Source organism: Mustela nivalis (genome assembly GCF_964662115.1).
Source record: "Mustela nivalis genome assembly, chromosome: 3".
Lineage (NCBI taxonomy): Eukaryota > Metazoa > Chordata > Mammalia > Carnivora > Mustelidae > Mustela > Mustela nivalis.
Genome location: NC_139022.1, coordinates 155,182,780 through 155,210,631, shown reverse-complemented (window position 1 = coordinate 155,210,631; position 27,852 = coordinate 155,182,780). Strand labels below are relative to the sequence as shown.

Here is a 27,852-nt window from a genome sequence, read left to right as displayed (position 1 = left end):
TCCCAGGATCCTGGGATTGAGTCTCACATCTGGCTCCCAGCTCCATGGGGAGCCTGCTTCTCCCTCTGATCTTCTCCCCTCTCATGCTCTCTCTCACTCTATCTCAAATAAATAAAGTCTTAAAAATAAATAAATAAATAAGAGTTTCAGACACTGAGACAATCCGGGAGGCATATTATGGTATAACTTTCCATCTCCCAAGGGGTTAATTACTAAGGAAATATGGGAAAGTGGCTCCGTCTCTAGGTCAGCCTCTAGAGGGACCACAGAGCTCAGAGAAAACAATGAATCGGGGCCTGGTCAGAGTTTAAAATAGCTCAGAAGTGTCTCAACTAGTTCAAGGTGGAAGATATGTGAACATGGCTTCCTGTGCTTTCAACTCTTAGCGCGAAACAGCTTCTAATAGTGTCTCCCCAAGACCAGGCAACCTGGGGTCAGGCCATCCATGGCCATGTGCTAGCGACTAGACCCGGGCACGCAGGGGCTAATGCCACACCCCCTGCGGCTCTGCAGGCCCGTGTGCTGTGTCATCACGATCCACTTGCGGCCAGAGACAGTCTCCAGTCGTGGGAGGCGGGAACTGGAAAAAATCCGAGTCTAGTCTGGGAATGGAGGCGCACATCAAGTAATCCAGAGGAGAGAAAGTGCATAAGTATGAGAGTTCCAGGATCTATGACCCAAGAAAAGGAAGGACAATGTGGTATGTGGACTAAGGTTTAGGACATCATTAGTAAAAGCAAAACAAAACAAAACAAAAAACACCTTTGAAACTCAGAAAAAAATTTTTCTTCCGAGTTTCAGGATCCCAATATATTTACCAAACAAGGCGGATCAGTCAGAAACTGGTGCATGTTCATATCCTCTCAATAAACATTAGTACCAGAATGAGGCCTCTATTGCTTTGGGAAAATATACCTAAAAAGTCTAATGGGGAAAAAAAGCTATTGGGATAAGAATAAAGAAAATGGAAGAAGAACCAAATTCACAGTCCCCAGGACAGCCCCACACGTGGAAGGGGATACAACCACCAAAGAGTTTCTGTCTCTGAATTCAGGAAAGAGTAAAGCTTAATTAACTTCAGGTATATAGTCCCTCTTCCATCTCAAAAATATCCAGCCAATTCAGACTCTCAGTGACGATCACGGAGCAAAGTCCTTAGTAAGCCCCAGGACCACCTGACTCTGGCACTCAGACTCGAGGCAGAGATCAGGGGGAGGCCGCCCGCCCACGCTTGCCCTGGGAGGCCTCGGGGGCTGTGCGAGTCCAGGGCAGCTAGAGGCCGCAGGAAGAGCGCGTGGAATATAAGGCACCAGAATTTTCCCGAGTGCGGACCAGAATACTGGATGCATCCAAGTACAGCCACCTGAGAACGATCTAATTTGCTTGTGAAGGAAAAATTTCCCAGGCTTACTTTCATCAGCTTGGGTGTGGGGGGAAACAAGAAAAATTCTTGGCAGATGCTGTAATACTCAGACCTAGGTATGTAGTGACTAAACTAAAGACCTTCACATTTTTGTCCAGCTCATCCCTATTATACAATCTCTGGATGAAAACAAAGGAGCTTATATATAGCAATACTAGGGATGACATAATTTATCACTGGCTTTGAGTTGCACGTGAGGTCTGAAGCTAACAGGACCGTTACCTGGCAATAAGTGAAGAGTTACTTCCTTCTCTGTTACTTCCTTCTCGTTTGTGTGAATTTCCTAAAAGAGAAAAACAAATGGTAATATTTTTCTTTGTTTAAGGGCTCAAAATGAATAATGTAAAGTCACACTTTCACAATACACACTAAAACATCATATACCCTCAGGAGTTTTTTGTTTTTTTGACAAGCTTTTTAAAAATGTATTTTTAACTAAAGGGAGACAGAAAATTCCAGGAATTTAGTTCAATGTACTAAACTAGTTAGGACTGACAACTATTAGTTGTCCCCACTGGAGGGGCAGGGATGGGCCCTCCCTATCTATTAGCAATAATCGCGCCTCGGATAAACCTCATTGGCTACGATACTGCCACTGCGCAAAGCTTCTCCCTATCTAAAAGAATAAATGTCACACAGAAAGTAAGGCGGCTCCAACACAGTCAGAAAGGGGATGGGAGACATTCCACAGCATGACTCCCTTCTTCCTCCAGGGAGAACCAAGGATCAAAAACAAAAGATGACTGCGTGTTCTTGAGAGAAAATGGACATATGTAAAGCTTGAAGATAAGAACAGGAAAACAGGAAGGTGTCAAGTCAATACTGATCCATCTACTCTCTAGCATACCTACACGCAGTACATATAGATGGGAAAACATTCCAAATTACCTAATACCCCAAGGCAGGGCAATGGGATACAATCAGTTCTAAGAAGGAATCAAGGCCAGGTTCTTTGTCACTGTTTCTCAGTGAAAAGATCTTCAAATGCCTTCATGTTGGATTCCCTGTTTGGGGGGGTTTTCTTTTTCTTTAAATATTTTATTTGTTTGTTTGTTTGTTTGTTTATTTATTTGACAGAGAGAAATCACAAGTAGATGGAGAGGCAGGCAGAGAGAGAGAGAGAGAGGGAAGCAGGCTCTCTGGGGGGTTTTCAAAGATAATTAGCAATCGTTAATGAATTAGTGGAACAAGGTAAAGGTCATACATGGGTGCTAACGTAACAAAAAGGCCTGGTGGGCCTCCTAAGGCAATCTACCACACCATTTATTACATAGTCTTCCAAAATATCTATCCTCCACCGGCCTGGGTTTCTATATCAATCTACCAATTTATAAGAAACACTGGGTCAGAGAAACATGTTAAATGATACCATGGGGTTGCAGCCAGCCAAATCCCCACTGCGGAAAATTCTACATGACACAACCAGCTCTATTAACAAATAAAATCAGAATTTGTTTTGTTCTTTGGCATGAGGCTCTAGGTGGTAGGAGTTTCCTGAAGTTGCGAATTCAGACTGAAATACTGAACACTGAAATCTTGAAGCTGAAGAAGAAAATCACAGCTGTTTCAGAAAACCCATTATTTTAAAAAAGATTTTTATTTCAGATAAAGACAGAGTATGAGCACAAGCAGGGGGAAGGGCAGAGGGAGAGGCAGACGCCCCACTGAGTGTGGGGAACCTCCACTGGGGGTGGGGGCTGAATCCCAGGACTCTGAGATCACGACAGGAGCCAAAGTCAGGCACTTCATTGAGTGAGCCACCCAGGTGCCCCTCAGAGAACCCACTTTGAGCATGCTATATTTTAGAGATCGTCACAGTTCCCATCTCAAAAGATGCCAATAAATCAAGTCCTTCTGAAGAAGCAGTGCCTCTAGACTTGGGGAGTGTCACGTCATCTGGGGATCTTGTTACCTCTGCAGGTACTCAAGCCTCATCACAAGTGTAAGGAATCAGAGTGCTAGGCATCCAGCTGAGTCCTTGGTTTTGCAAAAAGATCCCCAGAGGACTTTGATGCATTACTCTACGTTGTGCATCCTGCATACAGAAATGCTCTGAGTGTTTTGCTTATTTGGAAATTCTCATGGAGCTTTCATCGTCTGCCATTGGCATGGCACTAAATTAAAGCACAATTATTCTTGACAGGTCTGTCATCTTTCTCTAAGGAGATCGGAAAACTATTCGTTAAATTCACTCAGCTATTTGAAAACTAGTGATCATCTTGACTAGTGCTTAGAATTCAGTTCAAACACTGCAGCCAGCTTGGAGAGGACTAGCCCGACTACTATGTCTGCGCAAGTAGCATCTTCTAATGATAAAGAATTTATACAACTTACAACTACCTGTATCAATTCTTGAAATGGTTAATAGACTTCTTTCTTTATATTCTATAAACAAAACAATCAGGAGAAACCTTTCAGGATTCTGTCCTACCGAAAACTCCCTTTCCCCAAACAACTATTCTCTGCTCCCCCAAGTTCCTGGAGTGAACCACTGCTTCGCCCATCAAATGCCTGGGAAGCAGACAGTGGTCCCTTGAAGAGTTAATCATTTTATGTCCCCAATTAATTTGGCTGAAAGTCTAAAAGAAGTTAACCAAGCTGGCTACTTAAACTACAACCTTGTAAATTTGGTCACAAGGATGGTAAAGCAGAAAAGACTGTTCTGGGGGCGCCTGGGTGGCTCAGTGGTTAAGCTTCTGCCTTCAACTCAGGTCACGATCCCAGGGTCCTGGAATCGAGCCCCACATCAGGCTCTCTGCTCAGTAGAGAGCCTGCTTCTCTGCCTACTTGTGACCTCTCTCTTTCAAATAACTAAATAAAAAATCTTTAAAAAAAAAAAAAAAAGAAAGAAAGAGAAGGCTGTTCTGCAGAGAACGAGAATCGTGAGAAGGTTATGTGGAAAGAAAAGCCTGCACTTTCACAGTCCCAGGCTCCAATGAGGCCCAGCCACACCTTTGCCCCACAGCTCCATGAACCACACCTGCATCCTTACAATAAATCCTTTTGTTCACCTACCTTAGTTACGGTGCCTTCTGGTTGTCACCAAGGGAATTACTGACTTAGGTCAACCGCATTAACAATACAGAAAACATCAATGACTAGAATCACATATTATAATATATCAATGTACAATAATACATCCAGGGCTATAGGATAAGGACCTCTGTCATAGCTGCTACCCCACAAGAAAGACTGGCAGCCAAGAATGAAATGCCACAACTAGCTTCTACAGCCTCAGTGTGTAGGTTTTTTTTTTTTTTAAAGATTTTATTTATTTATTTGATAGAGAAAGATCACAAGTAGGCAAAGAGGGAGGCAGAGAGAGAGGAGGAAGCAGGCTCCCTCCTGAGCAGAGAGTCCGATGCGGGACTCGATCCCAGGACCCTGAGATCATGACCTGAGCCGAAGGCAGAGGCTTTAACCCACTGAGCCACTCAGGTGCCCAGTGTGTAGGTTTTAGATGAAGCAAGGATATATGAAGCCTCCAAACCATAACACCTCGTAGTCACTTCTAAACTATGTCATACATGTATTTGTATATACATACACATTTATACACACACACACACACACACACACACATATTTTAAGCAGAGGATGCTAGGTTTCTAAAGGTAACTGAGGTTATTCATGGGAAGAAAGAAGAGATTTCTAAGACACAAAGGTAATTTAAATGAATCCCAAGTGCTAGGTAAACAGGAGTCTGCAGTCCACGGGGAGAACAGACAACATTAACACTCTTGGACAACACATGATGGATGCTATGAATAAAGGTATTGACGTGGGGCTCCAGGAGCACAAAAGAGGGGAGGAGTTGGGAGAGGGGAGACTGTTCAAACAAGTGCTTCTAGTGCTTCTCCAAATGCCCTCAATGCTTCTAGGCAAGTGGCTCCTAAGGAATGTGCAAGAGTTCAAGGGACGGTCAAGTAGACAGAAGAGATGCAAAGACACAGACGCAAGTTAATTCTGTGAGGTGAGAAAGACGCGTGAGTGGTGGGTTTTAGGCCATTCTAAGGAGTTTGGGCTTTAGTCCAAGGGTAGTGAGGAGCCCATGTAGGATTTTAAACAGCGCAGTGAATTAAGCACATAGCATTTACTATCTCTGATACAGGTCTTTCGGGAAAAATCACAGGACTAAATGAGGAACGCTTTGTATGGTCCTAGCCTACAAAAATATCAAAGGGACCTTGGGCAAGTGCCTGGCCTCAGTGCCCCCATCTAAAAGAATGGAATTAAGATCCCTACTCCCTGCCTTACAAGACAATGCACAAGAGACCTGTGCAAGTGATGTGAACCTGAGCATGCGTGTCCGGAAAGGAAGCCGGGTCCTTCTTGGCTTTCCCTCACAAGAAAGGAAAGACTCCTCCAACAGACCCGCTCTCTCCATTGCAGAACACTGTCACAACAAGCAACCGAATTCTCAGAGGGATGAGTATCAACCCACTAGAACATTTCCTGAAAGAAAAAGGGAAAGAGCTGGAGACCTTTTCCCAGTCATCATCATCTTTGTCAAATGCCCCAAAAGCTTAATACATATTTTTCATTTTAAACGTACTGACTCCTCTTCTTCCTTAGAATAATGTTAAATACATTTGGTGGCTACAAGTCGCTGACCAGTAACAGGTGTGAGGGAGAAAAGGGAAAACACAGAGAGCAGCTAGCTAAGTCACTGAGAAGCCACATACTCGATGAAGCGTGTGGGACTTTCAGCTTCGGAGAGGGATGACAGAAATACCACCAAGATTCCTCACGGGGCTCAACTTCCTACTAAAACTGCCACGATCCCTCAAACTGCCCTCAGAGCTCAGACCGTTTAAGGAGAGGTCAGAATAACACAGTAAGATCACACTGCTGCTGAAAAGCCAGCACCCAAGAAAAATCATCAAATGCCACTAATGCCACACTATCAAATGTGAGCCCCTGCCTCAAATGCCACTAAAGAATTATAACAAAACTTTATTCATCCACAACACAGTTTGGAGAGCAACCTCATCTACTTTGAGGCCTGCAGAAAATCATGAAGACAAAAGGATTTCGGAGCAGTAAACACAGATGTGTCCAAGCCTGTGCGTGGCCATCAAAGCCCTCCTCAGTCTGTCAGGCTCAGCCTTCACTTCAACTGCAGGCTTTCACCGTAATGATAGTAACAACCAACTAACACTTACTAAGCTGCTACTACGTGCCAAGTAAGTGGTCTTCCTTAATATCTCATTAATCTGCACTACTCTAGCAGTGGTATTGTCTCCATTTTAAAATGAAGAAAATGAGGCTTAAAGAGGTTCTGGAATTTTCCTTTTATAGGAAATAAATCACTAATCCAGGGTACAGTCCAATCCCTGACGAGTTCCAGAAGTCACATTCTTCCCTGCTAAGTATCAGTTCTAACAAATACGGTCTCTGGTTTCCTACTACAAAAGGGAAAATGGCTGTGATACCCACTGCCTGTAGTAGGAAACCAGTCTCTTATTACAAAACTGATTAGGACAAATTAGGAGACTTCCCTTAGGAGAACTGTACTTCACTGTACAAGGGTCTGCCACATCCAGGACAAAAGCATGTGAAAACCAAAGTCAGCCAACACTCCTGAGAATCTGCTGAGAGGCTGAAAAGCAGCCTGGTTTTCATTCCACTGGTTCTTAAAAAGTAAATTCTCTAGTTTCTTACCAAGTTCACATTTAAGTTGCACATATTCACAAAAGTGGGACAGACCTAAGGCACCTCAGGAAAGGCAGAAAACGGGCCCTACCAGAAAGCGATTGACCTTGAAAAGAGTGGGGGGCTTTGGAGGGGGATTCGGCAATGAAGCTCTCATAAGCCAGAATGTTTCCAGATGCCAAAATGCTTCACATCAACCCTTCACTGTTTATTAGGGCTTTGAGTCAAAAACTGATTGTTATTCTCAGTTTTTGTTTAATTTCATCCAGCCAGAAGGGCAAATTCCAAGAGCCAACGTCCCTAAAGGTTCCAAAACAGTTTCTTTCAATCACATTTGGCACCAAAGTGCGAAAAAGACACACCAGAGACACTTTATTTCCTGCAAGTCGCGCTACTGTTCTCAAATGGGTATTTAATACACTTGTTTTCTCTGCTAAAATAGAAAATCTGAGGGGGCAAATGTATTTGCACCCACATATTAGGTGGGAATCTATGAGCATCTTAGGGTGAAATCTACCTTTTTTTAACAGCAGAAAGCTGTCTTTTTAATACCGCATAATACTAATAAATTTTGTTTTCCCCCTTGTTTCTCCAAACTTCTCTCAGTGTAGGCACTAACATCAGAGAGAATACAGAAATGGGGCCACAGATCAAATCCAGCTCTGCTCTACAGACATGACCTTGGGAGTGTCATTTCGCCTGGCTGAGCTTTCACTTGCTCCTATGGAAATGGAAACAATACTACCTAATATGAGGCTTGAAGGAAAATGTATGCAAACGCCTGGCACACTTGTTCAGGAAATGGGAGTTATCACTATTGGTCATAACAGTATCTGTGCTTCTTGACTGCTTTCATTCTCTTGTCCTTTCTTCCGAGTAAATAAAGAATTCACTCTAGAATTAAAGTTACAATTATTCAAGATTCTGTCACAAGAGTAAGAAAAATTTCTACTTCTCTCTTAGTCCTATTTCCCACATTAAACTAAATTGAATCTACTCTGAATTCCTTTCTGTGGATCAGAAGCTCCTGCAGTTAGTGACACCCAAGGTGGCCGTAATTCCGTAAGACAGAGTATACAGTAATATCTGAAGCAAAAGAAAAAGAAATGGCATTTTTCACTTAATAGGATTTGTTATGGGGTGCCTGGGTGGCTCAGTCGTTAGGCACCTGCCTTCAGCTCAGGTCATGATCTCAATGTCCTGGGCTCCCTGCTCTCGGTGGGAAGCCTGCTTCTCCCTCTCCCACTCCCCCTGCTTGTGTTCCTCTCTCGCTGTCTCTGTCAAATAAAAATAAAATCTTAAAAAAAAAAAAAAGAAAAAAAAAGAATTTGTTTCTAGAAGCCCACAATGAGTTAGAAATGGTCATTTTGTGTTTTATCTCCTGCAACACAAAATACTTTGAACCCACTGCAAGACCCAGAGAGTAGACTAATGGCTTCTTTAAGAGAACACCATATTTGGGGCGCCTGGGTGGCTCAGTGGGTTAAGCCTCTGCCTTCGGCTCAGGTCATGATCTCAGGGTCCTGGGATCGAGCCCTGCATCAGGCTCTCTGCTCAGCAGGGAGCCTGCTTTCCCCTCTCTCTCTGCCTCTCTGCCTACTTGTGGTCTCTGTCTGTCAAATAAATAAATAAAATCTTAAAAAAAAAAAAAAAAAGAGAACACTGCATTTGAGGAAGGGACTGCTCCAATACGCTGTAGAAAGTAAAGCTTTCTCCATAGCTGACTTTTTTTTTTAAGATTTTATTATATTTTACTTGACACAGAGAGAGAGAGATCACAAGTAGGAAGAGAGGCAGGCAGAGAGAGAGGGGGAAGCAGTCTCCCTGCCAAGCAGAGAGCCCGATGCAGGGCTCAATCCCAGGACCCCGAGATCATGACCTGAGCCGAAGGTAGAGGCCCAACCCACTGAGCCACCCAGGCACCGCACCATAGTTGATTCTCTTGAGAGTAAGTTGTTTAAAGTTGGTATCAAATTGAGAATAAAAACCTATGTAAGTTCTTAAGCAGTATAATTTAAGGAGCTACCTGTAGGCAACCATCACTAGTATCTAACCTTTCTCTGGTTAATATTTCAAAATAATTATAAATTATACACTATCCAATTCTTACAAAAACTCAGGAAAAAATAAGTACCATGATCACTACCATCAAATAGCCATTCCCAAAACAAAATAGAAAACAGTCCTAAGAAGAGAAATAGCTGAAGGGACTCCAATAAGTCATTGTATACAAAGAAAATCATTAAAAAAACTAAAAAACCAAAAAAAAAAAAAACTTACCCAGGTGCCTGGCTGGTTCAGCTAGAAGAACATGGGACTTTTGATCTCAGGGTCATGGATTCTAACCCCAAACTGGGTGTAAAGATTACTAAAAAAGTAAATAAATAAACTTTAAAATCCTCCCCTCAAAAAACTTAATTTTTTTCTTTTAATTTGGGAAGCCATCTGTTTGGGTGGTGGGGAGGAGTCAGAAAAGGCAGCATGGAGTCTCATTGGCTATGTCCTGTGTCCTCACTCCTGTATTTTTTTTTAACTTATTTGACAGATCACAAGTAGGGGAAGAGGCAGGCAGAGAGAGAGGAGGAAGCAGGCTCCCTGCGGAGCAGAGAACCTGATGGAGGGGTTGATCCCAGGACCCTGGGATCACAACCTGAGCCAAAGGCAGAGGCTTTAACCCACTGAGCCACCCAGGCGCCCCCTCACTCCTGTATTTTACAACAGCTTTTTTTCCTAAGATTTTAGTTGTCTGAGAGAGAGAAAGCGAGAGCGCACAACAGGAGTGGGGAGAGTAAAGGAAAGGGAGATGCAGACTCCCCACTGAGCAGGGAGCCCAACACGGGGTTCAATCCCAAGACCCTGGGATCATGACCTGAGCAAAAGACAGATGCTTTCTTTTCTTTTTTTTTTTTTAACTATTTTATTTATTTATTTATTTATTTATTTATTTATTTATTTGAGACAGAGAGAGAGAGCACACAAGCAGGGAGAGTTGGCTGAAGGAGAGGCAGGCTCTCCCTGCTGAGCAGGGAGCCTGACATGGGGCTCAATCCCAGGACCCTGGGATCATGACCCGAGCCGAAGGCAGACACTTAACCAACTGAGCCACCCAGGCACCCCTACAACAGCTTTCTGAACTACGCAGAAAAACAAAGGACTGACAAACATGGAGTTATTATCTCAATGTGTCCGAGAAAGAGAAAGAGTTGTAACATCCGTTGCTTGTTGATTGTGGGAGAATGAGCACAGTTAAATGAAAGCGAGGGGAAGCAGTTACCAACAAGGGTACAGGGGCACCCACGTCTGGAAGCGCCGAGTCCGAACATGGATCTCAGAGTGGGTTAGAGGACAGGATCAAATTCGCACATGGACACCCCACTCCTGCTCATGCTGCATTCTGAGTGTGTGTAAGCTGTTGTCTTCATGGGAAAATCTATTGGATGAGTGACTAAAGGCTATCCGACCTGATATTTACAATTGGATAAGTAAATACAATCTCTTCCCTATCAACACTACGATTAGTAAATCATGACTCAGGGGTCACTTGTGGACTACAGAAATCACAAATGTCCACTCTATAAATGCCAAAGAGGACAGTTACAAAGACCAGTCCTTAGGGAGACTGAGAGGTGAATAATGATAAATATATTATTTTGGTGGGGGGAGACACAGAGGGGGCAGGGCAGAGAGACTCAGGCAGGCTCCATGCGCAGGGCTCAATCTCACAACCCTGAGATCACGACCTGAGCTGAAATCAAAAACCTTAGCCTACTGAGCCACCCAGCCGCAGGGTGTAAGTATTTCTCGAGTTGTATGTGTCAGGCATTGTTTTACGGGTTTGATACTTATTAACTTCTTTAATCCTTATGACAAGCCTTTGAGGTGGCGTTATTAGGCCCACTATTATCTCCATTTTGCAGATGAAGACACCCGACCAGGATGGCTAGTACGTGTGGAGGTGAAGTCCAACCTCGTAGCTGTCTCGGTCCGTGTCCTTAGAGGATGCCACATGGCCCCTTACATGGAAGGAAGGAAAAATGGGACAAAATGATCAGTGAATATATCTGCTAGACCCACCTGAAACCAAGTCAAACCAAGAATCATAGAAAGTCCCCAGGGAAAACCGCAAAGTATGCTGCAGACAGGGAACAAGAGGCCAAAGGGAAAAAAACAAAAACCGAAAACACCTCCGGCCAGGAGCAAGAACTGGCCGCACAGAGAAGTGCTCTGCCTGGGGCTTCTTCAACTCCTCCCGAGCTCTTGTGACTACCTCTTGTGACTTATTCTCCTGGGTCCCCTGAGGCAGAAGTCTCTGAGCTGTCACCCCAACAAACCCTTGAGGGTTCAGTGGGAATCTTCCGATGCACAACACTCCAGGAAAGGCTCCAGCCATGATGAATACTGCTATGTACTGCCTTGCCAAGTCCGTGCTTCCCTTGAAGAACACGTAGTCTGGAGGCCAACCTAACAGTCTCTTTACACCTCCCTCCTCTGTCAGCCTCAAGATCCCACCTACCACCAAACTGCATCGGTATCACGGGTTCAATGTTTCTAGAATCCATGTTCCTCCCTTATCTCCACCAGTATCACCTTGTTCAAGCTGCCATCTCCCACTTGGAGGTGGTCTTGCCAGCCAGTCTACTTGCATCCGCCCACTTTCTAATCCGTTCTCCACCCTAAAGAAGCAGCGAGCCTGTCAGAGCACAGTTTGTTTGCATTATTGGCGGGATGAAGATGGTGCCCTGATGCGGCCTATGAGGCCCTGTGCAGCCTGGCCCTTACCCACCTGGTCACTCTGCCTGCCTACCATTCTCCTCCTCAGTCTGTGTGTTGGCCACACTGGCCTTCTTTCAGCCTCCCATACCTGCTCCTTCCCATCCTGAGGTGTTTCCACAGGATGCTCCTGCTACAGAATGCTTCTCTCCTTCTCTGCCCTGTGAATCTGAGTATTCATCAGGTCTCAGGACAAGGGCCATTTCTGTTACTGGGTTCTCACAGCCCCCCCGTCTCTCTCTTCCTCGGAGCCCTTGCCATAGTTAAATTTCACATTTGTTATGTAATTATTTAACTCTACCTCCCCACCAATCTAAACTCCTTGAGGACACATCTTTGTTTTGTTTTGTTTTGTTTTTTTGTTCACCAAATATCCCCAGAACCCCCCCACACAAACCTTTCACATGCAACATGTTCAAAAGATTTCCTTGACTAATTTAATTAGTAATGACCAAGAAGTAAGAGGTTTTAAAATCACTTGAGCAGGGACCAGAGAAACATATGGCTTCAGATACAGTATCTGTCTAGGCTTGCGCCGTTACTATGGATGGCATCACCAAATGCTCTCATCATATGGTAAAGTACTGGAGAAAGAGTGCATTCCATTCAAGCCTGTCATGTGTGTGGCATTAATCCAGAAAGAGCAGAAATCGTGAAGGCTGTCCAGTTAGAACTGCAGGAGCGCAACAGCCGAAGATGGAGCTGGCGTCATCCCAGGATCCTACAGCCAATTCAACTCACACGGAGTGACAGCTGCCTCTGTGCTTTCTTTCTTTTTTTTTTTTTTTCTTAAAGATTTTATTTATTTACTTGACAGAGAGAGAGATCACAAGTAGGCAGAGAGGCAGGCAGGGGGCGGGGGGGAGCAGGTTCCCCGCTGAGCAGAGAGCCCAATGCGGGGCTCGATCCCAGGACCCTGAGATCATGACCTGAGCTGAAGGCAGAGGCTTATCCCACTGAGCCACCCAGGTGCCCGCCTCTATGCTTTCTTAAATTGCACCCTAGTTTCAGAGGGGGGCCTGGACTTCCTCTTGACCCTGTACTCCTTCGGTCCCCCCATCCTTCAACTCTTGACACTCCCTACCCAGCTACCTAACCAGCAAATGGGACCAATCTTACTTCCAGAGCAATGAAACATGGGATCAAAGTCCTTACTGACCCCAATTAACTATCTTGGTTCAATGTGTAGGGGGAAAAAGGTAGAAAAGCATGGCTCTTTAATAATCACACAAAACTGGGGCGCCTGGGTGGCTCAGTGGGTTAAAGCCTCTGCCTTTGGCTCAGGTCATGATCCCAGGGTCCTGGGATCTCTGCTCAGCGGGGAGCCTCCTTCCTCTTCTCTCTCTCTGCCTGTCTCTCTGCTACTTGTCATCTCTGTCTATCAAATCAATAAAATCTTAAAAAAATAATAATAATCACACAAAACTGATTCACCTAGTTACACTGACAGACTTTTCCTGAACTCTGCAAGATCTCTGAGAACGAACTCATTTGAAAATGCTGCAAATTTTCAACAAATGTGGCAGTTAAAAATGGACCAAATGCTTTGTGCAGCACCTCTTGCTACTCCCTCTGAGCGTGGACATTTTGTGCCATGACGGTACAGAAGAATGCACGGACAGCTGCCAGCAGTCTCCGCCTGTCCACATTTTCAAAACTAGGGTATCCCAGTGGCCTGAATTCAGTTAGAACAGTGTCTGAACAAAAATGGAGAACAGTTCTGCCACGGTGCTAGGACAGGAGTTGGGGTTTTTTTGTTGTTGTTAATTTCTTATTCCATCATTTACCCCAATGATTTGGATATTCCTTTTAATTTTAAAAGACGTTAAGGGCATGAATAACAAGCCTTCCAGTTTCCAGACATTCCACCCCACAGATCAAAAATTGTTGCATTTTGGGTGCCTGGGTGGCTCAGTGGGTTAAGCCGCTGCCTTCGGCTCAGGTCATGATCTCAGGGTCCTGGGATCGAGTCCCGCATCGGGCTCTCTGCTCAGCGGGGAGCCTGCTTCCCCCTCTGTCTTTGCCTGCCTCTCTGCCTACTTGTAATCTCTCTCTGTCAAATAAATAAATAAAAAATCTTAAAAAAAAAAAAATGCTGCATCTGTTCCTGTTCCCACTGCGAATATCAACCTTCCCCAGGAGGGGCAGCTGCCCATCCCCCCCCCCAACATCACCCCCACCCCAGGAGCCAGAAGCACTCCTATGCTGGCAACGTACGTACGCCAGATAAGACTGAGAACTGCCACCCATTCTTCAGCAAGTGTATGGCCCCAAGGAGACACACCTACCAGAATCCATATCACACAGCAGGCCTGGCATTAACAAGTTGTCGCTGTGATCCCTTCTCCGAACTAGATTTCTGAGGAGTGGCCCAAAGCACAGGGCTCTAATGAGCCCGAGGGGCAAAACCTGGGAGTCAACACTTGGGCAGGATCTGGGTTACTCTGAGCAGCAAGGTGACCCATCTCTAATATGCACCAATTCACTTCAACAAAAAGCTCCTGAACATCCTAATGCCAAGTGCATAGGATTTAAAGATAAATAAGTGACTTCTGCCCTCCCTAACTTCAGACAAATAAAAAGTAATCATTGGAACACTGGGCAAACGGTGCCATAAATACTAGAGGTGGACAGAAGATCGTACAAAGAACGCACCAGCTCCCGCAGTCCTCATGACTCTGTTAGCGGCTATCAGCGTTCTCATGTCACAGATGAGGAACCCAAGCTGGCCAAGGTTAAGTGAGGTGGGACTGGAGCCTCAGTCGGCCTGATCAGAATCGTGTTCCTCACTACAGTCCAACTGCCTCTGCCGGCTGACCACAGCCATCTCCAGGACTCTGCCTCCCGGCCTTCCACAGACTCTTCCACGGACTGAGCTGTCACTTCTTTCGCTGTATTCCAGCACCACGAATCCAGGAGAGAACCCATGGCCTCGGTCTTCCCAGAGCAGCAGGCGCGGAGCACAGCACAAGCTGTAACAGAGCCGTGTGCGAGCTGCTGCGTTTGGAGAAGGACAGGCGACAGGCTGATGGGAGCAGAGCAGGGGCATCCAGCCACATTCGGACGGGGTCAGAGAGACTGCTACTCTCAGGAAGTGTCATTTATCCTGAGTCCTGGAAATCAGCAGAAATGAGTTCTAGGCCAAATAACCACTCTCCGGCTGCTCTTCGCAAGTCTCCTTTCGGACAGGGTCCTCCCCCCTCCTCACAAGACCTGTGTTCCCTCGTAAGCTCGCCCACCCACGGCACTTCCAGCAACAGAGAGGATGAGCCCCAGTGACTCGCTACTCCAGGTCCCTCTTCAGCGCTCCAGGCCTGGACAACCCAACAGCCGCCTGGCCACCTGCACTGGAATGTTCCTAACATCCCCCAAATTCACATTTCAAAATCAGCTCATCACTTCCCCGCTCTCCCCCAGCCTGTCCATCTTCCTCTGGGCTCTGATTCGATGGTCAGTCGCAACAGCTGACACCCAGGAGTCCTTCCTTCCTTCCTTTTTTAAAAAAGGTGTTTATTTAAATTCCAGTTAGTGAACATGCAGTGTAATATTAGTGTCAGGTGTACAATACAGTGGTTCTACACTTCCATACAACGCGCACTGTTCACCACAAGTGCCCTCCTTTGTCCCCATCACCCATTTCACCCGCACGCCTCCCTTCACCCAGGAGTCATTCTTTTTTTTTCCAGGAGTCATAACTACTCCCTGGCCCTCCTATCCTGTCTGCTCGGCTTTATCGATAGCTCCAGAATCCGTCCACATCTGCCCATCCCCGCTGCCGCTCTTACTTTCAGCCACCATCACCTCTCACCTTGCACACTGCTGTGACCACAGCCACCCTGCCACCATCTAGCCCCCAGGGCGGCCACGGGCCGGTCAATCCATTATCTACGCGAAGTTCAAGACCCCTGTGAAGCTCTCTCTGGTCCACCCTCCCTCCAGTAGCGCAACAATCTTTTACCTTGTCTGCCTCCCCAACCAGCGACACAAACTGGAGGCTGAGGCCACACCTATGTGTATTTTTTAAAAATTTTACTTTTGTATTTAAATTTAGTTAATTAACATATAGTGTATTATTAGTTTCAGAGGTAGAGTTCAATGATTCATCAGCTGCGTACAACACCCAGTGCTCATCACATCACCTGCCTTCCTTAATGCCCATCACCCAGCTACCCCATCCCCCACCTCCCCTCCAGCAACCCTCAGGTTCTTATGATTGAGTCTCTTATGTTTTGTCTCTCTCTCTGATCTCGTCCTGTTTCACTTTTCCCCTCCCTTCCCTTTATGCTCCTCAGTTTTGTACTTTTTACCCTCGGATAGTAAACCGTCAATAAAAGTGTACTGAAAGAATATGTACACAAAAACATACAAAGACACAAATAATCCTTGATCCTAGTAATATTCTTTAATCCTAAGCATAGTTCTTGACAGATTTTTTTAATAAACAGCTCTATTAAAAATCACTACCAGGGGACCTGAGTGACTCAGTTGTTAAGCGTCTGCCTTCGGCTCAGGTCATGATCCCAGGGTCCTGGGATCAAGCCCCGCATCAGGCTCCCTGCTCAATGGGAAGCCTGCTTCTCCCTCTCCCACTCCCTCTGTGTGTGTTCTCTCTCTCACTGTGTCTCTCTCTGCCAAAACAAACAAACAAACAAACAAACAATTAAAATCACTACCTAAGTACATGACTAGTGCCAAGTATTACTGAACCCTTATCACACATCTCACGGGCTTTGTGAAATGCATTCTAGCCCCATCAGTGGGGCTGGCACATGTTCAAAGCCAGACTTTACTTATTTTTTTTTAAGATTTTATTGATTTGACAGAGAGAGACACAGTGAGAGAGGGAACATAAGCAGGGGGAGTGGGAGGGGAAGAAGCAGGCTTCCTGCTGAGCAAGGAAGGCCGATGCGGGGCTCGATCCGAGGACTCTGGGATCATGACCTGAGCAGAAGGCAGATGCTTAATGACTGAGCCACCCAGGCGCCCCTCAAAGCCAGACTTTAAATATGAAGCCTCGTCACTGAAGACAGAGACTAGAAGCTAAATCAATCTACCCCCAGTCCAGTTCTAGGGAGCTAGAAACCAAGACAGGATTTGTTTCCCGGAGCTAATTCCTAGGACTGCTGGCCCGCTCCTGGCCAGAGGGCTCACTCCCTTCGGAGCCAGCCTGACTAGCAGGCTCATTGCCCTCTGAAACCAAGACCAGGTAACAGCTTTCCCGTTAACCACAGCTCCACTCCACTAACTATACCCTGTCTTTAGCGTACAAACAACAATTACCCTGGCCAGAAAACAGAAGCCAGGGAAGCAGACATGCAGTAAGAGGCGACCTGACAATCTGTCTGGACTCCAAGCAACAGACCACAGACTGAGCCGTTCCAGTATCTGGTCTTTGAGGACTCTGCTATTTACTCATCATGCAAATCAGTTCTCAGCCTCAGTAAGTGTTCATGGCATACGGCTAGCTGGGAACTCTCAAAGACATTTCAGACTAATCATCTATTATCCATGCGACGCCTGGGTGGCTCAGCCGGTGAAGCGTCTGCCTTTGACTTACTTTGGTCAGGATCTCAGGGTTCTGGGATCAAGCCCAGTGTGGGACACCCTGCTCAACAGGAGACTGCTTCTCCCCCTGCTTGTGTTCTCTCGCTTCTACACCCTCTCAAATAAATAATAACATCTTAAAAAAAAAAAAAAAGCACATCTATGATCAAAATACAGATCTAACTTAAGCACAAAAATATGTAATTTACTGGAGATTTTAGTACATCCACTTTCATATGCCCTATATAATTTATCTTGGCAATGATCCTATAAAGTATTCTCATCCCCACTTTACAGATAAGGCCACTGAAGCTCCAAGAGGGTAAATCATGTGCCAGGGCTCATATAGCTAAATAGGTGATGAAGCCAGGACTTTTTCTCAGGAGTTCCAACACCTGATAAAGTTTAAAACACAAGTTTAGTACTTCTGGGTTTTACTCCATTTTTGTAAAAGTTGTACTAAGACCTAATTCAGGGGCGCCTGGCAGGCTTAGTCAGTAAAGCCCTGGACTCTTGATCTCAGGACTGTGAGCTCAAAGCTCCACATTGGGCATAGAACTTACTTTAAAAAACAAACAAACAAAAACACAAAGACAAATTCATACACCCTACAGGTCACCTATTTAAAGTGCACAATTCAGGGTGCCTGGGTGGCTCAGTCGGTTAATCATCTGTCTTCGGTTCAGGTTCCCAGTACCCTGGGATCAAGCCCCACACTGGGATCCCTGCTTAGGAGGGAGCCTGCTTCCCTTTCTCCCTCTGCCATTCCCTCTGCTTGTGCTCTCTGGCTCTATTCCTCTGTCAAATAAATAAATAAAATCTTTAAAAAATAAAGTGCACAGGGCGCCTGGGTGGCTCAGTGGGTTAAGCCTCTGCCTTCGGCTCAGGTCATGATCTCAGGGTCCTGGGATCGAGTCCCGCATCGGGCTCTCTGCTCAGCAGGGAGCCTGCTTCCCTCTCTCTCTCTCTGCCTGCCTCTACATCTACTTGTGATTTCTCTCTGACAAATAAATAAAAATCTTTAAAAAAATAAAATAAAGTGCACAATTCAATGGTGTTTAGTATATTCAGAGTTGTACTACAGTTGTACAACAACTATAACCACAACCAATTTTAGAGTATTTTCATCACACCTAAAAGAAACATGGTACTCATCAGCATAGTACCATTAGCATTCTCCCTGATGCCAACCCTCCAACCCCACTCCTAGCCCTAGGTAACTACCGATCTTAAACTTTTTTCCTGGGGCGTATGGGTGGCTCAGTCATTGGGCATCTGCCTTCGGCTCAGGTCATGATCCCAGGCAATGCCCATGAGCCCCACATCAGGACGCCTGCTCAGCAGGGAGCCTGCTTCTCCCTCCCCCACTCCTCCTGCTTGTCTGTCAAATAAATGAATAAAATCTAAAAACAAAACTTTTTCCCTATTACAAAATAATATCATCAAGTACCCTTTCAATTCTAACAAGTGTTCAGGACAGGGAAACAGGAAATAGCCTCTAATAGTGCATTACCCTAACAACTGAGAAATACTCATGTGCCCATTCTAAATCCTTTCTTGCATATTTAGACTGCTTTTTTTCCCCTTACCTCAGATTTTTTTAAAAGGAAGAAAGTAACTGCTCACTAAGGCTCAAATTAAATCCCTCAGTCTAGTATGACAGTTCCTCATTCACTGAATGGCAGTGAAGTATTACTCATTCATGCTTTTTTTTTTTAATTAACAAATAATGTATTGTTTGCCCCAGGGGTACAGATCTGTGAATCATCAGGCTTACACATTTCACAGCACTCACCATAGCACATACCCTCCCCAATGTCCATAACCCAACCATCCTGTCCCTACCCCCTATCCCCCAGCAGTAGCTGGTGGGAGCATCATTCTGAGGCTCTTTTTTTATTTCTGCTGGAGAGTGATTTGGATGGCTGAGGTGCAGAGCTGTGGTCGGCCGCGAGTGTGGTTGCTGGTCTTTATGCCCCAGCAGTCATCTGTTAAAGTGATTCCTGTCAAGAAGCATGAATGACTCTTAATCTCAAGAATCATCTCAAATGAATCTCAAACGAATAAATAAAATATTTAAAAAAAAAAAGATTTATTTGAGGGAGAGGGAGGGCATGTGCAAGGGTGGGGGTGGGGAGTGGGCAGAGGGAGAGAGAATCTCAAGCAGACTCCACGCTGAGCGCAGAGCCTGCCGCGGTGCTCCACTCGGGGCTCAACCCAACCACCCAGAGATCATGACCAGCACCGCAACCAACAGCCCAACACAACCGACTGTGCCACCCAGCGTCCCTTTGTGCAAACAGGTTTGAAAGCACTTGCCTAAGCCAACTGTATGAATCAGAAAATGAGCCAAAGAGCTAAAGGGGGCTCCCTCAAAGTCACACAGAAATGAGCAGAGCACTGGCCTCCCAAATGCAAGCTAACACTCTTTCAACAAAGCAGAAGAGAAAAGGAATCTGCAGTGAGTCTGGAAAGGGTGTTAACATTTGGGGAGGAGGCAGGCGGACAGGAGGACTCTGAAATAGGAAAATGACACATGAAGGCCGCGCCCAGCAGGAGCCTGGCCGAGGTGTGCAGGGTGACTCGGGCAGAGGGAGAGACCAGCTGAGCAGCTGTAGTCTGCGGTTCCTAGCACACGAGATGCTAGCAGGGCGGGCAGAATGAATAGAAATACAGACAGACAAGCAAAAAGGCCACTCACAAGGGAACCCCAGAAACTGTTTGGAGTACAACTGGCTGGCCGGGGAAAGAAGGGGTCGCTGGCAGCAGCGGGGAAGGCTAATTTTGAAAGAAAAAAGCCACGGGATCCCTGGGTGGCTCAGTTGGTTAAGCGTCTGCCTTCGGTTCAGGTTTGGGATGGAGCCTGGCATCAGGCTCCTTGCTCAGCCAGGAGCCTGCTTCTCCCTCTGCCTGTTACTCCCTCTACATGTGGACTCTATCTCTCCCTCTCGAACACATAGATGAAATCTTAAAAATATATAAATAAAAAGAAGAAAGCCGAACTGGAATGATGGGAGCCTCCTGTGACAATAAAGCCCAGGACATAATATGCTGCCCAAACCCCAGGTTGTCCTGGACATCCCCAAGACAAGAGAAAACATTATAAGAAGAGGACAGAGTAGGAATCCATGGAAGAGCTCACTGAAAAAGAAAGCTGTGCAGGAGGGGATGCCCTCTGGGTGGATCAAGAAAGGCACCCGCTGCAGGTAGGACACAGTCCTGAAAAAAGGCCTCTGAGAATGCAAGGGAAGAACAATGCTACGGGGGCACCTCGGTGACTCAGTGGGTTAAAGCCTCTGCCTTCGGCTCAGGTCATGATCCCAGGGTCCTGGGATCGAGCCCCGTATCGTGCTATCTGCTCCGCGGGGAACCTGCTTCTTCCTCTGTCTGCCTGCCTCTCTGCCTACTTGGATCTCTGTCAAATAAATAAATAAAATCTTTTAAAAAATGATTAAAAAAGAACAATGCTACAGGGGAATGGAGGAAATCTTACCACTATGGGGACCTGCACTGGTGGCCCAAACAACATGCAAACACACACACTGTGGCAGCTTCTGGGGTAAAGAGTAGTAACAACCACAGTTCACGCTTAATGAGCGTTTGCTACATGTTGGGTACTGTGTTAATAACTTTCTGTGGATTGCCTCAATTAAGACTAACAACAAGAGCCCCTGGGAGCCTCAGTCGGTTAAGTGTCTGCCTTCAGCTCAGCTCATGTTCCTGGGGTCCCAAGATGGAGACCTGCACTGGGCTCCCTGCTTATCGGGGAGCCCTGTTTCTCCCTCTCCCTGCTGCTCCCCTTGCTTGTGCTCTGTCAAATAAATAAATAAAATCTTTAAAAAAAAAAAAACACAACAATCTTAAAAAGGAACTAAATACTACTATTTTTTTTTTTTTTTTGCCATTTCATAGATGAGGAAACCGAGGCTCAGAAAAGGCGAATACCCAGACCAAATACACGCAGCAAGCAGCAGGGCTCTAATTCCAAAGCTGTGCTCCTAACAAGCACATGGCGTTGCAAGTAAAGAGGGCAGCACTGGAATGTGTGTGAGTGCTAGAGAAGGTAGCAGGTGGCAACTGCAGGGCTGTCCAAATCTCATCATTTCAGTTAACTGATGTGACGAACAGCAGCTGCAAAAACACATGGCCTTGCCTTCTGTGCACCACCCGCCCCCCTCCAACTGCTACATAAATACTAGGTCAGCTGTATAGCCAGTGAGGAGCTCAAAGCTTCGGAGCAGGAGCTTCTCCAGGGCCCCAGAGCAGGAGGAACCAGGGGCAAAGGAGAAGATGCCCGCAGCCTCACAAAGGGCCAGACTGACTTGACGGTAAAGGAGCAATCACAGCAGAAAACAATCCTGCGTGTCCAAGCAGCAGCCCTCGGATTCCTCTGTTCAGGACTCAGCTCCAACGCACCCCCAGCACGCCTTACGTAAGGTATGAGACAGATGCTCCGACCACCTGGTCCCGACATGCTGTGCGCCTCTCGCTGGCGCTCCTGCCTGCCCACTGCAACACCCCCTCCTCCCCACACTAGCACCCCCTCTCACACTGCCCTTTCTGAGCCCTCCACAGCCTTCAGATGCTACCGCGGGTTTCGCAGAGGCCTTCTGTGCGCTCCTCCTCCGTAACCAGGCAGCACCCACCTCTGGGCACTAGGGCCCTCTGCGGACCTGCTGTCTCTCCCACAGGGTAGGAGCCTCCTGAGAGCACAGACTGTTTTTCTGCATTCCTAATTCCGACACAGAGCAAATGGTAGCTCCACAATCAGTAATTCTCCCAATTCAAGTTCATACTACTACTGACTGCATCTAGCTGTTGCTGCGGATCCCCTGCTGACTGGTCCTGAGCTGCGCAGACACGGGTATTTCTTCCCATGTTCAAAATAGGCCTGCCGGGAGGACAGTCATCCCCTGGTACAGGGGAAGGAGAAACTATGAGATGTAAATATCACACTGGGGAGTAGATCTCAAGAGATTAAAGCAAAACAGGAATTACAGCCAAAAACCGGGCTCACTCCCTTTAAGGTATCCTCGGGAATTTTAGAACTCTCTTATCGAGAAAAGCAAAAAGCCCAGCAGCTCAGGACCATTGTCTGAAACAGGGGGTGGCAATCTGTCAAAGGGAAAGGTAGACTGGGGTGTCTGCCTGGCTCAGTTGGTATAGCACGCAACTCTGAATCTGGGGGCTCTGAGTGGGAGCTCCATACTGGCTGTAGCGATTACTTAAAAATAAAATCTTAGGGGTGCATGGGTGGCAATTTGATTTTACTTACTCATATCTTAAGTAAATCATTGAGCAGACATGCTAAATGGACAAAATTTGGCCTACGCACCTGGGTGGCTCAGTTGGTTAAGCGGCTGCCTTCGGCTTGGATCCTGGGATCAAGCCACACATCAGGCTCCCTGCTCAGCAGAGAGCCTACTTCTCTCTCTCCCCCTTTCCCTGCTGCTCTGCTTACTTGTGCTCTCTCTCTCTCTCTAGCTCTCTGTCAAATAAACAAATAAAATACATTAAAAAAAAAAAAAGAAAGAAATGAGGGGCAATTGGGGCACCTAACTGGCTCAGTCAGGAGAGCCAGAACTCTTATCTTAGGGCTGCGCGTTCAAGCCCCATGTTGGGGACAGAGGTTACTTAAAAGGAAAAAAAAAAAAAAAAGGAAATGAAGGAAGAGGGAAAACGGGTCCACAGAATGAAACTAGCAAAATGTCAAAGGCCAAATATTAACAATGAAAAAAGTCAACAAGTAAGTGCTCTCATTAGGTTGGAATTTTAAGTATAATCAAATCATTCTCAAATGTATAAAGGAACAAAGAAAAGAGGAAAAGAAACTTTTAGAGATAGTGAAAAATACTCTAAGAAAGAGTTACCACACAGTGAACTTTCCAGTCATGATACCATGGCAACAACCCCAACAACTAAATATATCACTTTCATTGGTACCTTGGCTGGGAAAGATTTCTGTATTCTAAGATTAATGATTAAGCACTTTCTGAAGCCATCCAAATGGCCCTGACCCACAACTTCTGAACAATCACAGTAGCCCACATCTACTGAAGCCCAACCATGCGCCGAATACTCTAAGGATTCGCATAATCACATTTAATGTGCACACCAGTTCATACCTACGTATCAGATGGTATTATTCTTCTCATTTTCCAGGAAGAAATACAACCAAGGCTTAAAGGACTGGCCTCAGTCCTTTTTGCTCTCCTGGAGTTTGCTCTCCCTTGAGTTGCACCCTGGAGGCAAGTAGAGGACACTATGGAAAGGAGGAGGCCCTGTGGTCCTTCCAGCTCTTGGGCAGCTTCATTCCATTTCAGAGCCCCTCTCCATTTTTACCTCCCCTCCTCATTCTCCCAAAGCAACAGAAGATGAGAGATTATAAGAATTATTCCAGGAGTGCCCGGGTGGCTCACTCGCTAAGCAGCTGCCTTTGGCTCAGGTCATTATCCCAGGGTCCTGGGATGGAGCCTGGCGTCCAACTCCCTGCTCAGTGGGAAGCCTGCTTCTCCCTCTCCCTGCTTGTGTTCCCTCTCTCACTGTCTCTCTGTCAAATAAAGAAATAAAATCTTTAAAAAAAAAAAAAAGAATTATAGTTCAATGCTACCTCCCAACCTCTCTCAAGAGGTTTATTTTATTTTTTATTTTTTAAGATTTTACTTATTTGACAGAAAGAGAGAGAGAGAGAGCACAAGTAGGCAGAGTGGCAGGCAGAGGGAGAAGAGAAACAGGCTGCACGGCCTGGGATCATGACCTGAGCGGAAGGCAGATACCCAGCCAACTGAGCCACCCAAGAACCCCTCAAGAGGTTTATTTTAAATGATTCATTAAACTGCAAACCCAGTGTTTGGGTCAGAAGTCACAAGCGTAACGCAGGAGACACTAAGGGTGGTTTCCTGCTAGGAAAACAACTCAAGGTGCACGCTCTACCGGGAGGGGTCGGCAGTACTACCTTCAAAGCTGACAACCACATTCAGGTTACACATCTTCATAGATATTATGCTTGAAACCATAAGGTACACCCACGGACAAAGCAAGAACATACTAAACAGTGTAACTAACTGCTTTGGTTAAGGTAGCATAACTGACAGTGATTTTATTTTTCTAACTTCTGATGTTTAAAACTTTGCTATATTGTCTTTTTTTAATATTGTCTTTATCATAAAAATAAATATACATCTTTTAAGGTGATTAAAATGAAGCTTTGGGGGCACCTGGGTGGCAGAGCCGGATGGGCATCCAACTGCTGGTTTCAGCTTGGGCTGGGATCTTGGGGTAGTGGGATCCAGCCCCACATCAGGCTCCACACTCAGCGAGGAGTTGGCTTGGGTTTTTCTCTCTCCCTCTGCCCCTCCCTGCCTACGCAGGCACATGTGCTCTCTCTCTAAAATAAATAAATTAAGAAAGAAAAAAAAAAAGCTTTGGTTGGAGCACCTGGGTTGCTCAGCTGGTTAAGCAACCCACTCAATTTTGGCTCAGGTCATGATCTCAGGGTCATGAGATCAAGCTGCACCATGCATGGAGCCTGCTTGGGATTCTCTCTCTCTCTGCCCCTCACCCTCACCCCCACCCCAAACATAAGGAAAATTAAAAAAAAAAAAAAATTAAAAGCTTTAGCCTCTGAAAAATCAAATTTTCACTAAGGAACACTGTCACAAAAGATAGTTTAATGTGGAAGTCTTCCAAGAATATCAAACATCCTGTTAAAGATGTTCCGAGAAAAATCTAGAACTTTAAATTTTAAGTATGGGTTGTCCTCAGCCTAAGCTATTGATGGCAGCCCTGGTTTTAACATCAGAGGGAAGTGGGGTGCAGAAGAGCATCGGGTTCTAAGACCGAGGGTGCCTGTGTGGCAGCTGCTTGATCAGACTGCAGGAAGTGTCTCTTGACATAGCCTCATGACATCTTCGGATGCTCCATCTGCAGAAGTTGAGTGGTACTGGAGAGGATCCAGGGAGATGCCGCAGGAAGCACATGCAGGAGAGAAAAAGAGGAAGCTTTGGAGAGATCATCAGGCTAAAGCCACAGCTAAGAAAGTGATCATTTTAGGAAGAACTTTTGATGTCCTTTTTTTTCTTTTTTTGATGTCCTTTAAATCGCTGTCAATGACCTCTGAGCTCCAGGAGAAAACTCTTCCATCAGAAAAATTAGTTTGGAGTGGAAAAAAGTTAGAGTCTTTAAAAAAGTGATGGATCTAGAGTTTGCTTTTAAAGGCATTTTTTATTGCTAGGTCTGAGCAAAGAAGTCTGTTTTAGGACAAAGCAACGCCTTCTAGTCACGGATCCATCTAAGTCATCAAAGTCAGTGATCCAATATAGTAGTGTTCCACCAAAAAACAATCTCAATCATTTCATCTGCTCTGTAGCCCCAGCATCTAGAATAGTGCCTGGTACCAGCAGGTGCTAAGTAAATATCTGCTGAATGAATTAGCTGTATCTCCAAGGGGCCCTGTATTCGCTCACAGTCACCTGCTGGAGAAGCTAACAGGAACCAAGAAGGAAACTGCCACTAGAGACCATGAATGAGAAAGCACTTTAGTGTGTAAATGCCAGTCAGGACTACAGGCATGTTTCACTAATATTAGTTTCACTAATATTACCACATTCATAAGTTCAAGGAGAGAAGAACAGCCCTGGAGTGAGACTGTGCGAGTTTAAATTCTGGCACCACCTCTTGTCAGCTGTGACCCCGAGCAAGGTACTACTGGGTCTCTCCACATCTAAACACACAAAAGGAAGTAACAGTATCCACTGCATATGAGAGTTGAAAGGATGAAATGAGATAACACAGTTCCTGGGACACAGAAGTGCCTAATAAATATTAGTAATTATTCACTGTATTATTTTGATATAAACCCCCAGCTATTATCTCTTGGAAAAACACAAGATCATAGATCAGTTCACTTCTCTCCATGAAAAGATAGGGCCATAAATGAAGATTAGGCAATCAAATACATTCTTTTCCCTGAGGGATAAATGAAAAGAAACAATAAGTTCTTAAATCTGGATTTTGTTTTTTTACCCTTCCTCAATCTTTCTTTTTTTTTTTTTAAGATTTTATTTATTGATTGATCGAGACACAAAAAGAGAGGGAACACAAGCAGGGGGAGAGGGAGAAGCAGGCTTCCCGCGGAGCAGGGAGTCCGATGTGGGGCTCAACCCCAGAATCCTGGGATCAGATCCTGAGCTGAAGACAGACACTCAACAACTGAATCACCCAGGCACCCCAACAATCTTCGTTTCTTTTCTTGCTTTTTCTTCTCACATGTACAAAGAATCCATTTCCCAAGCTCCTGTGGGCCTGTCTGAGCCACAGACAGTGCTAGCTCCGGAGACAGTTCTTATCTCTGGACTGCAATACTCCTGTGGCGCTGGGTAGGACACTTAACCTTGCAGGGCCTCATTTCCATATCTGTATTACAGTGGAAGAGTACAGTGGTGAAGTAGATTATCTTTAAATTCTCTCCCAAATCTAAAAATCTACAAATAGGGGATGCGCTGCCTCAGTTGGTAAAACATGCAACTCTTGACCTCGAGCTTGAGCCCCATGATAAATGATGATAAATAAACTTAAAAAAAAATCACAGAGCATCTGGGTGGCTCAGCCAGTTAAGCGTCTGACTCTTGATTTCAGCTCAGATCATGATCTCAGGGTCAGGAGATCAAGCCCCAGGTCGGGCTCCACACTGGGTGTGCCGCCTGCTTGAGACTCTCTCTCCCTCTGCCCATCCCCCAACCCTCTCACGTGCATGCACACATTCTCTCTCTCAAAATAAATAAAACCCTTAAAAAAAAAAATCACACTGCTTTCTTTGGTTCTTTGTGCCACCTAATGTCTCCCCATCACAGTGGGTGTTTCTGTTGTGGAAAACAGATATAAGTTAAAATGAAATTATAGGCTAACAACAGATATGGAAAGACATTTACAATACAAATTTCTGCTGAAAAGGCAGATTATAAAATAATATGATTTGCAGTATTAAACCTATTTTACAAAAACATATTCATACACCTACACACATATCTGACAGGGTATACTCTGAGTTACTTACAATTTTTCTTTAAAAAATTCTTTGCAAATCTATATTTTCTTATTTTTCTACAATGAACACTTACAGCTTCTGAAATAATAATTCAAACAAGTGTTTTATTTAGCAAGAAAAATGGATCTGTCTTCCAAACTCTAATCTAATGCCTCCCTGAAGGGGAGCTCAGCACCTAGCATTCCCTTGCATAGACGCACAATGTCCTTTACACTGCTTGTCTGGGACTAAGCTGGGATGGTGATGCTGAGATGTTTCTAGAGGTAGTAAGAGATGGCTGGTACCACCAAGAAAGACCCAGCTCTCTCCCTCCCATTCACCTCGATTTCCAGAGCCATTGGCTTCCACCTTACAAGCTCTACTGAGTTGTAACCCTCTGGTCAGAGTTCAGAAAACATGCCCAAAGGCCCTAAAC

The 27,852-nt window shown here is 45.4% G+C and overlaps 2 protein-coding genes across 4 annotated transcripts in view; one reads left to right on the top strand and one right to left on the bottom strand.

The window, feature by feature from the left end:
* The window catches only part of SUB1 (SUB1 regulator of transcription), a 484,727-nt gene that overhangs the window by 246,228 nt on the left and 210,647 nt on the right, over positions 1 to 27,852 (top strand). The window lies entirely within an intron of this gene.
* Positions 1 to 27,852, bottom strand: part of MTMR12 (myotubularin related protein 12) — a 71,424-nt gene that overhangs the window by 40,931 nt on the left and 2,641 nt on the right. Inside the window, exons 1-3 of one of the 3 annotated variants that reach the window (XM_082724487.1) lie at positions 10,921 to 11,086; positions 9,359 to 9,446; positions 1,646 to 1,706 (exon numbers count right to left, since the gene is read on the bottom strand). Coding sequence is in view for 1 of the 3 variants with exons in the window: in XM_082724485.1 (XP_082580611.1) it covers positions 1,646 to 1,706 (61 nt within the window). In the remaining 2 variants the exon portion in view is untranslated. Of the gene's footprint in view, positions 1 to 1,645; positions 1,707 to 9,358; positions 9,447 to 10,920; positions 11,087 to 27,852 lie in introns of those variants that run through there. The other 2 variants (XM_082724486.1, XM_082724485.1) reach the window with 2 other exon arrangements.